The sequence below is a fragment of the Canariomyces notabilis genome, assembly GCF_033297395.1.
Source record: "Canariomyces notabilis strain CBS 508.74 unplaced genomic scaffold N656scaffold_38, whole genome shotgun sequence".
In the NCBI taxonomy this organism is placed as follows: domain Eukaryota; kingdom Fungi; phylum Ascomycota; class Sordariomycetes; order Sordariales; family Chaetomiaceae; genus Canariomyces; species Canariomyces notabilis.
The window spans coordinates 104,339-119,777 of record NW_027041860.1 but is presented as its reverse complement, the minus strand read 5'-3'; the positions used below and the strand labels follow the sequence as shown (position 1 = coordinate 119,777).

The following is a 15,439-nucleotide window of genomic DNA, read 5'->3' as shown; positions in this document are numbered from 1 at the left end:
GCTTTGACGGAAGAAAAGAACACAACCTACATGTAATGGAACAAGAAAAGCAAAAGCAAAATGATAGACAAGCCAGAGAAGAAAGAATTAAACCAGCGCTAAGAATACCAATGGATACAGTAACTCATGTGATAACATCCACCATGCTAATCCGACCAAATAAATCATACACCCAATGTCATCACGTCATGGCCACTCTAGTCCTTGGTCCTGACCTCAAGCCTCGTCTGGTGAAATGGCGAGGCTAGTGCAACCCAGTTTTGCTATCCCCGCTGTAATCCTTATACCTCCCATCATCCTCATACGCAGGCGGCAAGTCCCCAGCGTCATGATGCTCCGTGTACATCGGTGGGGGCGGAGGCGCGGGGCCGCCCGAAGCTGCAGCCGCCGCTTCCGCTTCCGCAGCAGCCTCTGCCGCCTTGGCAGACGCTGCCGCACTAGGTGGGGCAACACCACCTGGCGGCGGCGGAGGCGGAACGGTTGTCGACGGTCCCGCTGCACCGGAAGTACTGCCGCCCCCGATGTTGAGGCCCTGCACACCGGCCGTGACGCCAGGCACCCACGCCGACTGCGGGGCGCCAACATTAGGGCCGTAAGAAGAAGTGGGGATTGTTTGGCTAGGAGGAACGTGGCTAACCGCCGATCCCTGCCCGAGGCCTTGTCCCTGTTGCTGCTGATGCTGCTGACCGCCAAGGTACCCGCCCTCGGCGCCGCGGAGGACGTCGAACAGGTTCTTGGCGCCGGCAGGCCACATGCCGGGTGGCCCCTGGGCAGGGACCTCGCCCCGTAGAATCTTGGCCACGGGCACAGCTTGGCCGTAGAACTTTGCGTTTGCGCCCTCGCGCTCGGCGACGACGGTGCCGTCGACCTGCACGCCTGCATAGAGACCGCGCGACTTAACGTAGCTGTACACGGGCTTCTTGACGGCCTCGCGGAAGGGACTCGGACGCCGCCTGTCGTCCTTGTCCTTGTCCTTGACATTGCGCCCGTGGTCCTCGAGCTCGAGCTGTTCCTGTTCGGGCACGTTCTGCGTTTGGAAGTGCGTGTTATCGGCTGACAGCGGCTGCTGCTGCTGCTGCTGCTGCTGCTGCTGCTGCTGCTGTTGTTGCTGCGACGGAGGAAGTCCGGTCGTCTTGTCCCGTCCGCTCTGGCCCTGCCCTGGAGCGCCCGGGCCGGGGCTAGGGGGAAGGCCCCAGTCCAGGGCACCTCCAAAACCAAAAGGCCCCGCCGTCACAGCCAGGTCAGAGCCTAGACTCAGACGGGTGCGTGTGAACAGGTCGAGGGCCTCCCGGGTATTGATAACGACCACACAGTCGTAGATGTCTACTCCGCCGACGAACCCGGCCCCGATGCTTGTGATTTGGATGCCGCTCGGCGGTGACCACCTGCCGTCGGGCAGCCGCGCCACTAGGATGCCGCTGCCGCTTGACCCCGTGGCCCCATACCCTAGGCGTACAGCTGTGAAGATGGCCAGACCTTGCGCCCTGGCAATGACCTTGGAAGGGATGGTCAGAAGGATGCGAGATTTCTTGGCCTTGCTGGTGTCGACGCTGCTGGGCTTCCCGGTACCGGCGGGGTTGCCGGGGCCGGTCTGAGAAGGCTGGCCAGTGGATGCGGGGACCGTCGAAGGCGCCGCGACTGTTTGCGGATCTACATTGCTGTAAATGCCATCCTCTTTTGTAGTGTTAGTGTCAGCGAGATACGAGAGAACACGACGGGGTGAGGTTTATGACTTACTGCAAAATGCCTTGAGGATCCTCGCGGCCTTTTCGCACTCCTTGTCAAGCGACTCGGGCAGGAAGCCTTCGGAACCGAATTTCTGCGCAAGGGCATTGACGGGTCCAGCTACCTTGGAGGCGAATGAATGGCCTAGGCCGGACAAACGATGCGACTTTTTCTTTGCTTCTTCGGGTTGCTGATGGTGATGGTGAGTAGAGCCTGGGAGATTGGGAGGATGCTGATCTGTCGGGCTCGCGCCGTAGATGTCATCATCGGCAGTTGTAGGCGGTGGCGCGAACTGAGGATTCGAGGGATGGTAGGCTGGGATCTCGTAATCGGGAATCGGTGTCTCGTCGGGATGTTTGAGAGGCGGGGCTTGAGCCTGGGCCTGGGACGTTTGGACGGGAGGAGGACCAGGCGGAGGTGGAAAGTACGGCTGCTGGGGCTGCTGGGCACCCTGATGGCCCTGAGATTGCTTGTCGTTGGAGTTCATTGCTTTGGTGTCGATTGCAAAATGCGATACGAGAGAAAGAAAGAGGTGCGGGGTTGTGAATGTAAAAGGTAGAGAGGAAATCAGGTGAGGTGAGTTTATATCACGCCTTGGTCGAAGATCATACGAAACCCAGCCAGCCAGGAGTGATACACGTACGCAATTGTCTGTCTTTGCCAATCCATCTGCGCCTCAGATGGACCCAGGCGGCCTCATCTCATGATATGACGATGCGGATGCAGTTGGACAACGAGGAAGGGCAGCAAAGAGTGACGTCATAAAGTGGCTGAGCAATGGCACATCGCGCCCATCCACGTGTCGTCCAAACCACGTACCTTACCCTAACCCTACGCCTGCTTCAACCATTTCTGTGCCACCATCACTTGTTCCGCTAGTAGTCCTCTATAATGTTCATTCTTTAGCCGACCTGGGCGTCTGTAAACAAAGTATTGTCGACGGCTTCTTACCAGCTTTGCTAGGAATTGATGCTTCGCATTTTCTTGGACCCCAGAACCTCGCACAGCCTCAACCTGAAAGGCGCTACACAGCCGCGACCCTTTTTTTCTGGCCCCATGACCAAGAGTCCCAAACAGCTCCGGCACTTCAATGTGCCAATTTCACTTATCCCTTATACACTTCATTTTCCCCAACCCCAGTCTCCAGTGACACGACCGAGTACCGACCCAACATTCCCCACCAAGCTCGCGCCTCCCTCAGCAACAATCGAGCGGACATCGACGACAGGGCCCCGTTCGAAACACCGTGACCCGAAGCAGCTCGTGTAGTAACAGGGACCAGGAGGACGGCAGCGCACACACCGCCCTGCCAGAAATGAGTTCCGGTCGTCTGGCACCGGGACGGCGGGACCTCGCGGTAGAAGAGGGGCTCCCAGACGGTCGAGGACTTCGACAAGCTTGGTGCTTGACGGAGGACGAGAGTGAGACATGGATGTCCGCGGCATCGGCTAATGTGCTTCTTCTGTCGGATGAAGATGAGGTATTGAACAACTTGTTTGATGCCTCCAAACAGTCGGACAGACCTGGCCCGCTGCCCACGGATGCGCAAGAGTGCCAACTATCAGCGGCCAACCCCAGTTTCCTCGCAATGGGACAGCTCTGCAACGGGAATGTTGTTTGTCTGATCTGCTTCAAAGGTTAGCAACTAGAAGTCAAGTCAGGCACTCACACTGTGACTGAAGTCTAGTAGGTAATAGTCCTGCTTCAAGTTCCAGCCGTCGAAACATTCAATCGGATAGCTCCCGTACACTGAGTCCTTATAAGGATACTTGGCAACGATGAATTGCTGGTTGTAACTCTGGAGCTTCATTCATGGCTACTATTAGGCAGTAACTTATATCCGGCAACTTCCACGATGCGCTCGTTGAAATCGTTGCGAACTGAAATAAGCGCAAGCCGCAAGGTGCGCAGCGCATTGCACTGCACGACGGGACGGGCCGGAGACGTTAGGCGGTTGCAATAACTAATACTGGAACGTTGAAAACCAAGATACTAGTAAGTGTTTTCTGTGATCCAGACAGGCTGATATAACTTATCCCTTCTATAGGGGGGTAGACACTATATGAGCGCATATGAGCGCATTCCTGATGGGCCTCTAGCCGACCTGGTCTCGGCGCTGTTCGGTTTGTGGATCCGAACGTCGGGATGCGACATGAGGCTCGCGGCTTGAAATTACCTGCATACAAACCTCTACCGTAGCTACCATGCAATAGTGGTGCGTCTGCCAGTAATAATTGCTGTCTTGCGGCTCTTTTGCTATCATGTCGCCGAGCAGCCCTGCCGGGCTGAGCCGGGTAAGGTGAGTTGCGTTGGGGGAGTCCGGTGGCTAGTGCCGATCGGCGATCACTGGTGGATGATTTTGTAGTCACCAACATGAAACGAGTGATCGGCGGTTTAGCACTGCAAGCCTCCAGAACCTGGACCAGCTTTCGATGTTTTAATTGGGGCACCTCCGCTGTTTTGCATGCGTTGACGCGTCGTTGCTGCATCCACCATCAATCCTCTTCAACCTACAGTACCGTTCGACGTGATCTTGAACGACTCGAGGGAGTTCTGGATATAAGATCTGCTGCACAGCTGCAGTGCCTCAGCTAACAAGCACTCCTGTGTCAATCTCTCAAAGTCATATTAGTAGGTCCCTCGATATGACCTCGTGCTCCACTTAGCAAACTGCTTACACTCGTCGATCGGAGGAATGAAGGCACCGCTCGGGCTTGCTTGGGATTGATCGAACGCTCCCCTCCAACTCCATCGATTGATTCAGACGACACTCCAAACGAGGATACTGTAACCTTCTGAAGGTCCGAGAAGCAGCAGGGTTTTTCCGGACCTGACTGGTGTTCCGGTGGGCACTCAAAAGCCGTCGCGCCCGCGATCTGCTGAGGGCCTTTGGCTCAGCTGGAGCAGGAGAGGAAATATCTAATGAAGGAAGGAATTCAAGGTTCACCTACGATGCGAAGAACACTTCAATTCCAGCAGCCAGGCCCGAACACAGACCGACCGATTTCCATTGCCGATGCCCCTACCTGCAGTGCCCGCGCCATACATTCGATATCACAGTGGACACCTGGTTAACACCTAGGGCAGCTCTTTGCTTCTTCACTCCAGTGGGGGTTCTGATGCCCATATTCAGCAATTGGGGGGTCTACCGGAATGACGAGTCACCCGGGGAGGCTGCGAGCAGCAATGGAAGCCTGGACACCTTACCCTACTTGACGTGGCTATGCAGTCGTTAGGCCAAGCACCATTGACGAATACCGACTCGACCCGCGCTTGGCAGCTCTTCCGCGTGATACGCGTCCCCCTGGGCCCCGAGTTTCCGGAACCGTCAGCGAAGTAATCATCGGACGAATGCGGGTGCGATGCTGTTATGCAATCGCAAAAGTCAGGAGTCTGGGCGCCACTGCGGACAGCATTAACGAGACATGGTCCCGAGACCCTGTATGGATTTTGCTGTGTTTCATGGTACACACCACTTCAAGCGGCTGATTCGGCAAACACATTTGGGGTTCAAGCTGAAAAGGAACCTTGAAGCAGACGACGGCTCTTCGCTAGGCAATTCACGCGCTGCGAAAGTCTTCAGGATGAGGGTTGGCAACTCCTCCCGTCCACGTGCTCCGAGGTGCATACCTTACCTCTTTCCACCTGTTATTGTGTGTGTGCAGGAAGGAACTGGCAGGCTCTAGATGCCTTCCGTGGGGTAAGTGACAAGTTCGGACGAGTCCACGTACCTTAAGGCACCTTACCTAAGATCAAACACAATCCTTCCCAGCTGGCCAGGAACAGTTCTGGAGACATTGAGATGTGGATTAATTCCTGCAGTCAGGTTGGATATCCATGTTGGGCTGAAACCGAAATTCGTTAGCATCATGCGCCTTCTCATCACCTCAGTTCTCAGCAACGGGCTCGACCACCGCTCGCTCTCTCCTCGTTGTTCTGGCAATGGGTGGCCGGCGAGGGATGAAAATCATTTAGGGTTAAGTTTGTGTTCCACGAACCCCCGCTAATGACCGATAAGTCGGGCTGCGGCGGGTGCATGTCGTGACAGGGCTCTGATTGCGGCGCCTGTCAGGAGTTTAATTATCTCCTGCGTGGCTTGCATGCTTCCGCGTCTCCCAGACAAACCAGGGTGAGTAAAGGCAAAGATTGGGAGTCTTGATTGAATAGTCGCTGACTGAGCCGAGCATCCCAGGCGTCTCATGCCTGAGGCGAGAGCTTAGCTAGGGACCTTCAGTCGACACCCGGTCGGCAACGGATCTTGAGCTTATACATGGTTAACCATAAGGCTGCGTACGCGTCGAGCTGGCATTTGCGTCTCTCTTTTTATCACTTCAGGTACGGAGGGTACGTGCAGTACGCATGTACATACAGTACCTGGTACATTCACACACAAATGTTGGACGCTCGCCCCCACCAACAGCCTTCACAGTCCCATTCCTACCCACAGCGCAGATCATAACCGTTTCGGAGTTCTCCGCTAACCCGTTACGGCCCAATACCTTTTTGACAGGGTTCGCGGCACGTGGGATCAATACGGGAGGCGGGAGGATAACGTTATCGAAATCACCCCGCCGCTGTTCGGCGCTTCGACGGGGATAAGTGGATGAAGGATTCTCAACTCATGAGCTGAAGCACACCGAACAACTGCTGACAGGGACTCGAGGTTACGTGCAATACACTACCATATGCTATGTACTTCGTCCAGCGGTCGACTTTCCAAATGCGCCCTGCCAAGTCTCGCTTCTTACCGAGCCGCTCGTCACGAGCCTCGACAGGCCGTCAAAGCGGTGAAGCCGCCGAATGCGTCGGGAAGGCATCATGAGACGAAATGGGCAAGCACTATTGCGACGCTAGGGAAGTGGACGAATCGCGGCAGAGCCCTCAGGCGGCTCGAGTTGTTTGCTCCCTGCCCACGCTAGATCCGCCCGCCGCCCCACCCGCCCTGGGCTTCCGAGTCGGCTTCGTTGGCACCCCGGGATACTCGGGGAACCGAAGGATCATGACAAGTTGCAACGACGTGTATTCAGATAGTGAAGATTCCCAAAGCGCTCGACAAGGTAGCGTCAGTGATGGTCGAGCTGCGACTGTGGAAGAGTCGATCAAAGTTGCAACTGCCGAACCTGGAGTCCTGGACGAGTCGCACAACATGGCGGCTGCAATGTTCTGCATATCCAATCTCAATCGCTGACTACAACCACCGTATGATCGGTGCAATCGCCGCAGAGGCCGAGCTTCGTGCACCACGAACATCCGATCCGGTGCTCGCTCCGAGCCGTGGTCCCTCGCACTGCAACCATGAAGCCACTGCGTGCTGATCTGACTGATGGCTACTAAGATGGGCCGGGCTGGCCGAGACGCTCGTCTGCTTGGATCCTGCATCTCTGCGACTCAACGGTTTGTTCGGTGAGCACCCGGTAGTTGTCGGAAGCTACTGTCTCGCTTCTTCTAGCCGCTCAGATGTGCCGCTGTTATCGGAGAAAATGGAGCGCTAGCAACACCAAGTAGTCACTAGTCGCCGGCCAGGACACACACGTCTGGACAAGCTAAGAAAGCTAAGAGACCCACTAACCAACTGTGTAGAGGGAAATTGTCTGTTTCAACGGAACTATTTCACACAAGCAGAGCTACATACACTGAAACTCATCGAGATTCCGGCAATGAACCTCTCCCGCCAACACACTTCGTTGACGTTCTACCAAAGACCGCAGGACCTGAACAATATAGGTTTCAAACCAGAGCTGCGTGATTGGACTGGTAAGCGGGGCGGGCCTGCAAGCGGCAAGGAACCAATAGTCTTCCGGGCCGACTTTATATTTAGAAAGCCAGACACGGCTCGGCACCGGCTTATCCAGTCCAGGCTTCACAACCAACAGGCATTTCCATCCATGATCTCAGCGGCTCGATTGCTTACAGTCGATGCGATGCGATCCGATATTCCGATGCGATCCGGCCTGTGCATGTGCGTTGTGCAGAGCACTGATCGCCAGCCGTTGGCTCGATGTTCATGTACGGATAGGGTGATAGGGAATAGGAGGAGCGCAACAATGACGCTTTTGGTCTCGACTTCAACCGTCTTCCTGAAAACCAGCATCGCCGCGGCCAAAGCATTGCAGCGTCACAGCCGCTGTGGGCAGTAGCGAAGAAAGGGACAAGCGAAGCGAGACTGCGAGAGGCTAGCCCGCTTTGCCGAATCTTACAACCAGGACGATTGTGTAGCCTGTCATCTGTCAAATTGCCTTTGTGGCGCACACCGATGCAGTAAGCAGAGTTACGTACACTACTACCTACCCCCTACCCAAGTAGCAGAGCCCCGGAGCTGACTCGGTCAAAGGCTACACAACCCGAACGTTTTGGTGCCCGTCGCCCCGAGATTTTGGGTGCCTCCTGACCCTTCGATGATCATAACTCTGGTACCCAGTCTATAGCAACTTCGCCGCCGGTGCGGTTCCCAAATGCCAAGTTGTTAAACGAGCACCACGGTTACAGCACAGGTAGGACCCTAAAACCAAACATCAGGAACGCCTGGGGAACCCGAGATGTTTGATTCTCGTCGATCTGGATCTGCTCGAATATGGATCTCGCCTGCTTATCGACGAGTCCCTTGTATGTGCTGTACAGTACAGTACATTCAAGCCCGCTTCTTGATCATGATGTTGCAACAGAGGTGGAGCCCCAAGCCAATGACGAATCTTCCCGCGTCTTTCGAGATCCCAGGCTGACCAGCACGCACCTAGCTATGTTCTTACGCGCGCCGCAGCATGCACATACATACATCAATACGAAGAACCCCTCTTTGGGGGTTGTGTTCTCAGGTCAGGCACTGTACCTTAGTTCCCGCGTCCTTCTGCCAAGACCGACCACCAGCCAATAAGTGACGGTTCCAGGGGGCAGGAGACGAGCGGAATCGCAATATCCATTGCGTATCTGTAGGGCAGACCTAGTGACTAGCCCTGGTACTTGGTCGGAGAGAATGAAACCTCGACCGTGACATCCCTAAGAGAAGCGAGTGCGCTCCATGCCACATATGGATTATGGACGGCCCCTCTGGCATGCCGCCCTGCCGCTCTTGCACGGCACGGAGACTTGGACGAAATGGTCCCAGACCGCAACGATCCTAGAGGTTAGTTTCCCATTCAATACCACGCCCTGGTCCGTGGGCTCGGCCCACCTCCTCCAACATCAGCCATCAGGCAGCCCCTCGCAAGCGGTTGCTGCGGTTCTATCGTAAGCTGGGATGCCGCGTTGGCAGGGTCTTAACGTTACATGCGAGTCATGGTTAGCTGACAGCAAACTAGCTGGGCTCCCCTTTCTAGAAGCTCGATGGGGACCCGCCACGCCGCCTCCACGCCCATGAGATCGTCAAAGCCACATGGCTACTCATATTAACCCGGCAGTACCGAGACGGCTCGTACATACGATACATGTATGTATATGCTATGTCCAAAATCTCACTTGCTAGACCGCTGAGGCAGCAGGGCACAGGTTAATCAACTTCATCCCCTGCCAAGACCGTCTCGTAGTTAGTCACGAGACCGTTGGCTATCTCTTCATAGACCTTGTACCACCACGCAGCCAGGCGCCCACTGACTGTTGGGATATGCATGTTCTCAGGCCCCCTTCTGCAACCCGTCCCGTCCTTACCCATGCTCATGTAAGGGGAGTAGACTGGGCAGGAGAAGACTGAGGGCCGCACGCAACCGCGCAGCTCGCCGCATGTCAGCCAAGCCAATAATACTAGTACTTTGCTGCAGGATCTGTCTTCTACTCTTGCTTCTCTTGTTCTACGTCTTGGGCTAGATTGGAACGCAGCCCGGGCATGCTCGGATGTGACTGTGAAGCCCTCATCCAGGCATCCGTGCTCCATCCTCTGCCGGCACCTCATCCGTCGTCGGCCACCTCTGCAGGAGCTCGCTGGGACTATTGATCTCGGTTACAGAGCATAACGCGTTGCCCATCGAGCCGAGTGTGCGTACGGCAGCCTCTCTCGACATCTAGTCTGGCTTTCCGCTGACGATATCGATGGTGTGTAGTTCGTCTCCCTATTGGGTCACTACGCTGCGCCTCCAAGGCTTACTGCCCACTCGAGCATGGATTCTACCCACCAGTTCCGTTCCCAACGGCAGTGAACTAGGATTGCAAGCACGCGTCAAGCTGTTCAAGTTCCTCGTGTGAATCTCGTTGCATGAGGTAGCCTTCCTACACCCTCGCCGAGCCAGTACGGTGACCCCCCCTGACCTCTCTAAGCTATTACTCACTCGGGTCATGAGGGTCTCACCGGATTAGCTACACTAGAGTGAAGGAACTTTGCCTACCTACTCGGCATCCGAGGAGTTATACCAACCATCCGGGAGCTCTGTTCCAGCAACTCATCCAGCTTGCCTCCTTCGCAACCCCGACCCTGCCGCCCTCTAGCCGTTCTCGCTCGTGATGGGAATCGTTAGATCACAATAGTCTCCTGAACCCGGAAAGTCTCGGCTACCAGGAGGACGAACTACTGGTCTGTGACTCTTCTCCAGCTATCACTCCTGGTGATTACTATTCCTTCTGGATCCCCGGGTCAGTCTATATAAGGGGCTGAGTGTCCAGTTCTTCCACGCCTTTGATTTTCTTGAATCACCAGGACACTCGGGCGGCTTCAGTCTTGCATAACTCGGGTCTTCCCTTCCTCTCACTGCTTTCCTTTCCTCAGATATTTTTCAGGCGACCTCAAACAGCTCGCCATCATGAAGTCTTGGGCCGCCGCCGTGGCGCTCATGGTGGGCATTCTCAGCCCTCATGCTGCCGCCGCACCTCCTGCAAACCCGGTCCAGAGAGACATGCTCCAGGTCCTTGAGGCGAGACAGTCTGGCCCGACTTGCAACACCCCGTCCAATCGTGCGTGCTGGACCAATGGTTTCGACATCAACACCGACTATGAAGTTAGCACTCCTAATACCGGGCGGACTGTGGCCGTAAGCTTCCCCTTCTTCCTTCAAGGAGCCGGAGTTTAGGACTAACAAGCATCAGTACCAACTTACCCTCACTGAGAAAGAGAACTGGATTGGTCCCGATGGCGTTCTCAAGAATGTGGTGATGCTGGTCAATGGTACGTTGATGTCCAATTCTGTATTAAGCGAAGAACCGTGCTGACACGCTCCCTTCGGCTAGACAAGATTATAGGTATGCTCAATGTCAAACCCTCTGTAACCCCAACCGCCAAGATTTGGAGGCTCCTAGCCTCGACGTGTTGTACAATGTGCTGACCTCGCCGCCAGGGCCAACCATCCGCGCCAACTGGGGTGACAATATCGAAGTCACTGTCATCAACAATCTCAAAACTAATGGGTACGACCATTTAAATCATCCTACCCCTAACACAGGATCTCAACGTGCATACGATCTGACGTATCATATCCATCTAGTACCTCGATGCACTGGCATGGCCTTCGTCAGCTGGGTAACGTTTTCAACGACGGTGCCAACGGCGTGACTGAGTGCCCAATCCCGCCCAAGGGAGGGCGCAAGACGTACAAGTTCCGTGCTACACAGTATGGCACCAGCTGGTATCACTCCCACTTCTCGGCCCAGTACGGCAACGGCGTTGTCGGCACCATCCAGATCGACGGCCCTGCCTCTCTACCATATGACATTGACCTAGGCGTGTTCCCTCTCATGGACTACTACTACAGGTCGGCCGATGAGCTGGTTCACTTTACCCAGAGCAACGGCGCCCCGCCAAGCGACAACGTCCTCTTCAATGGCACCGCCCGTCACCCTGAGACGGGGGCCGGCCAGTGGTACAACGTCACGCTGACTCCCGGCAAGCGACACCGCCTGCGCATCATCAACACGTCGACCGACAACCACTTTCAGGTGTCGCTTGTCGGCCACAATATGACCGTCATTGCCACCGACATGGTACCTGTCAACGCCTTCACTGTCAGCAGCCTGTTCCTCGCCGTAGGCCAGCGATACGATGTCACCATCGACGCCAACAGCCCGGTGGGCAACTACTGGTTCAACGTGACGTTCGGCGATGGGTTGTGCGGCTCCAGTAACAACAGATTCCCAGCCGCCATCTTCCGCTACCAGGGCGCCCCCGCTACGCTCCCGACGGATCAGGGTCTACCCGTGCCCAATCACATGTGTCTGGACAACCTGAACCTAACTCCTGTGGTGACACGGAGCGCGCCCGTCAACAACTTTGTCAAGCGTCCGTCCAACACACTGGGCGTCACTCTCGATATCGGCGGCACGCCGCTCTTTGTGTGGAAGGTCAACGGCAGCGCCATCAACGTCGACTGGGGCAAGCCGATCCTCGACTATGTCATGAGCGGCAACACGAGCTACCCGGTCAGCGATAACATTGTGCAGGTTGACGCTGTTGACCAGGTACGCCCCTCTTGAAGCCTTTAGCAGTTCACCCTGACGAGTATATACTAACACCTCCCTCCTAATTCAGTGGACTTACTGGCTGATCGAGAACGACCCGACCAATCCCATTGTCAGCTTGCCGCACCCGATGCATCTGCACGTACGTTCAACCCCTCCCTCTTCATCTCTTACGAATAATACTAACCCATCCACAGGGCCACGACTTCCTCGTCCTGGGCCGATCACCCGACGAGCTCCCCAGCGCGGGGGTCCGTCACATCTTTGACCCGGCCAAGGACCTGCCGCGGCTCAAGGGCAACAACCCCGTGCGGCGGGACGTGACGATGCTTCCGGCGGGCGGCTGGCTGCTGCTGGCATTCAAGACGGACAACCCGGGCGCGTGGCTGTTCCACTGCCACATCGCGTGGCACGTGTCGGGCGGCCTGTCGGTCGACTTTTTGGAGCGGCCCAACGACCTGCGCACGCAGCTCAACAGCAACGCGAAGCGCGCCGACCGCGACGACTTTAACCGTGTCTGCCGCGAGTGGAACGCCTACTGGCCTACCAACCCGTTCCCCAAGATCGACTCGGGCTTGAGGCACCGGTTTGTTGAGGAGAGCGAGTGGATGGTTCGCTAAACTGCCTGGCAGTGCCAATTGATCTGATGGGTACATGTACCTGTTGGTGTTACTGTTGACGAGGGCGTGTGCAAGTACCATGGCAAAGGGGTGTTTTCAGGGGTGCTCTGGGGTAATTGGTACATGGAGTGGTCTGGGGTTGGGTATACAAGGCTTGCTGCTCCGTTTTTATCTTTTGGCTTGATTAACACTTTCTGTCTGATGTACGAGTCAGGCCGCCGGGAGCCTTCCGCCTCATGCCGGATAGGATTCCTAGGATAGGGTATGCCGGGTTTGGGGGTTAAGGGAGGAGAGGCACAGAGACTCAAGACAGGAGAAATACACGAACCCGTCTCACATTAAGACACGAATACTTGCCGTTCAGTCACTGTTGCTCGTGTTTCCAAGAGTCTGTTGGCAAATCGGAGATCTAAATGTCTTCTATTGCGAATACTCACCGATCAAAAAATCGCAATGATCACCTACCTAGGCAGCATGTAGCTGCTCACCACTAAGTCGAGCCTGGGCCCGAGTCGGATAGATAAACCACTGCCCATAGCAGCGTCTCAAGCCTGAGGCGCCTCAATTCTGGGTGACTTAGAAAAGCAGCGATAGGCAGTTCCAAGGTCACGGACCACCGTCGCCCAGTTGGCCAGCCGGCCGAGCACTGCCTCAGCTTTGGAAAGACGAGCGTTCACGTCGAAGATTGCAAGGCTAATATTGACGCGGGTCGTGGGCAAGGCGTCCCGGTTATACCCGTTGAGGGTCCTCAGCCATGCGGCATCGTCCTCGATGGTCGATCGGAGCTGCATCACGCACTCAACCGCCTCGTACAGCACGGTATCGACGTCGCTAAACCGAGTAGCACAGACCCGAAGGCCATCGGCATCGGGCTGCTGCTTCTCCAGGAGATCCTTGAGCCAGAACACATCAATCTTGACTGCCGTTGCTATGCCTCGATGCCACCTTGCCATGCGGGTGAGCATGTCCCCTGCTTCGAGGGCTTCATCTCTGGCCTTGCGCACCTTGTCCTGCTTTCTCAGAATGGCCTTCAGCAAGATGCCCAAGGTGACGCGTCGTCCGCGATGGACCAGCTTGGTTGTGCTGCCGGGGTGAGAAGGGTCGGCGGCAACCTCGGCGACGATTCCAGGCGACTCTGTTTCCACCTGCTTAAGAACCTGAAGGCCCTCGATATATTCTCCGAGAGCCGTCTTTAGCCAAACCAGCTTGCTCTGGTAGTCGCGGAAAATGAATTGGGTGAGACCGCGGGCGTCCTCGTGCAGCACCCAGCAATGGAAGCCGACGGCGATCGTCTTGCAGGCCTCTTTGCGCTTGAAGTGATTCTCCCAGTCAGCAGGTGATGCCCAGTCGAGAGGCTTGACCCAGCTTCGTGTGGTTTCCTCGATGGCCTGGACTGCCGGGAGGTATTGGATGGGCAAGTGCCGCTCGGGAAGCATGATGTTCATGGGCTTACCTGAGCATTGGTTTCCGCTGCAACCGCAGTCATAGACCACTCGTTGAAGGGGCGTCTGTATGGGCATGGGTCCACGCTTTTGGCCCCCTGGCTTCGTTCCGTGCGTTGTGCTGAAGTCAAGAAGCTTCGCCTCGATGCTGCGGACATGGGTCAACTCTGGTGAGAAGAGGATGGACTTCTTGCCTGCGGCGTCTTGCGGACTAGAGTCAGCGGGTAGGCCACCAGAGCCCATAGCGGTACTCGAGACAACATTCAGGTACGTGTTGAATCGGGACTCTAGCTCAGACTCCCGGTCCAAGCCCTCGTCCACATCTTTCCACGGCCACTTGAACCCGGACATGGCCCCGGCCTCGGCCTTGACCTCGGACAGGATATCGTCGCGGTAGGTCAGGGCCATTGTTTTGTCTGGCGCTGGTTGATAGTGACCATCGTGCTCCTTCGCAGTATTGTTAGCCATTCTGGACGCTGTAGGGGTTTTGTTTGGTAGTAGCTTTGCTGATGCGTCCTGTTGGTCGATTTCACACTTTTTTGTTCCTTCAGTAGGCTTCAGAGTTGGTAGCCCGGAGCTTTTAAATGCAATCCGGCCGGGGAGCAGCTCCGATATCGTTTTGGTACACAATTGCTTTGTTCCGACCCGACGTGATTCAAATTGTCAAAGGCACTGTACAAACAACAACAGATGAGTGTGGATAAGGATTTCTTACCTTGCGGCCTCTCCATAGCGTATGCATGCATGTATGTGCGATACCTACATACACCGATCTGTCCAGTCCTAGAGTGGTCTCTGAGCATGACAACACATCTGTCGAACATCTTCCACCCGCCATAACCACTGTTCCAGGCCCGCATTGAGTGAATGAACAAAGGACTTTCCTGCTGTCACTTCACCTCCAGCTCTCAAAGAATCCATGCCAAACACTGAAACTAGATGTAAATGCACGATGGAATACCATGACGCCAACAATCCAGAATTACCTACCTAGGTAGGTGTACCAACAAGCTTGAAGTCCTCTAAGGCCTCAGCCACATAGCGCAAAATCCCAACCTCCCTCATAAACGCTTCAGTTAGGGTGGTGACCAGACGACGAACAGAAAAAGATGTAAAAGCCCAAGAACTCGAGTCCGGAGTGCAACAGCCATAAGTAGTCATTCAACTCTCATCCAACATACAACGACGCAACTCGTATAACCAGCCCAATAGGTAATACCCAATGCCGCCCAAACACCATGCTAAAGCGCTCGATCTCATCTCATACATATAATGGGAAAA

The 15,439-nt window shown here is 55.6% G+C and overlaps 5 protein-coding genes across 5 annotated transcripts; 2 read left to right on the top strand and 3 right to left on the bottom strand.

Annotated features, from left to right (window-relative positions):
• Positions 1-32: 32 nt before the first annotated feature.
• On the bottom strand, positions 33-2,626 carry N656DRAFT_465209 (uncharacterized protein). The gene is made up of 2 exons (XM_064809741.1): positions 1,738-2,626; positions 33-1,674 (listed from the first exon to the last, which is right to left on the bottom strand). The coding sequence occupies exons 1-2, from the start codon at positions 2,210-2,212 to the stop codon at positions 245-247; spliced, it is 1,905 nt and encodes a 634-aa protein (XP_064665353.1). The 5' UTR covers positions 2,213-2,626; the 3' UTR covers positions 33-244.
• Positions 2,627-3,512: 886 nt separating this feature from the next.
• On the bottom strand, positions 3,513-4,595 carry N656DRAFT_465349 (uncharacterized protein). Its single transcript, XM_064809742.1, has 2 exons — positions 4,404-4,595; positions 3,513-4,329 (listed from the first exon to the last, which is right to left on the bottom strand). The coding sequence occupies exon 2, from the start codon at positions 4,212-4,214 to the stop codon at positions 3,672-3,674; it is 543 nt and encodes a 180-aa protein (XP_064665352.1). The 5' UTR covers positions 4,215-4,329; positions 4,404-4,595; the 3' UTR covers positions 3,513-3,671.
• Positions 4,596-8,111: 3,516 nt separating this feature from the next.
• Positions 8,112-8,820, top strand: N656DRAFT_466036 (uncharacterized protein). The gene is made up of 2 exons (XM_064809744.1): positions 8,112-8,537; positions 8,610-8,820. Exons 1-2 carry the CDS (start codon positions 8,297-8,299, stop codon positions 8,711-8,713), a joined length of 345 nt encoding a protein of 114 aa, XP_064665351.1. The 5' UTR covers positions 8,112-8,296; the 3' UTR covers positions 8,714-8,820.
• Positions 8,821-10,448: 1,628 nt separating this feature from the next.
• On the top strand, positions 10,449-12,716 carry N656DRAFT_802382 (multicopper oxidase; the record flags this gene model as incomplete). The annotated part of the gene is made up of 7 exons (XM_064818235.1): positions 10,449-10,676; positions 10,732-10,810; positions 10,873-10,884; positions 10,980-11,049; positions 11,127-12,096; positions 12,167-12,238; positions 12,294-12,716. The coding sequence occupies 7 exons, from the start codon at positions 10,449-10,451 to the stop codon at positions 12,714-12,716; spliced, it is 1,854 nt and encodes a 617-aa protein (XP_064665350.1).
• A 940-nt stretch (positions 12,717-13,656) lies between these two features.
• On the bottom strand, positions 13,657-15,294 carry N656DRAFT_466045 (uncharacterized protein). The gene is made up of 4 exons (XM_064809745.1): positions 14,874-15,294; positions 14,170-14,791; positions 13,721-14,026; positions 13,657-13,661 (listed from the first exon to the last, which is right to left on the bottom strand). Exons 1-3 carry the CDS (start codon positions 14,994-14,996, stop codon positions 13,866-13,868), a joined length of 906 nt encoding a protein of 301 aa, XP_064665349.1. The 5' UTR covers positions 14,997-15,294; the 3' UTR covers positions 13,657-13,661; positions 13,721-13,865.
• Positions 15,295-15,439: the final 145 nt, after the last annotated feature.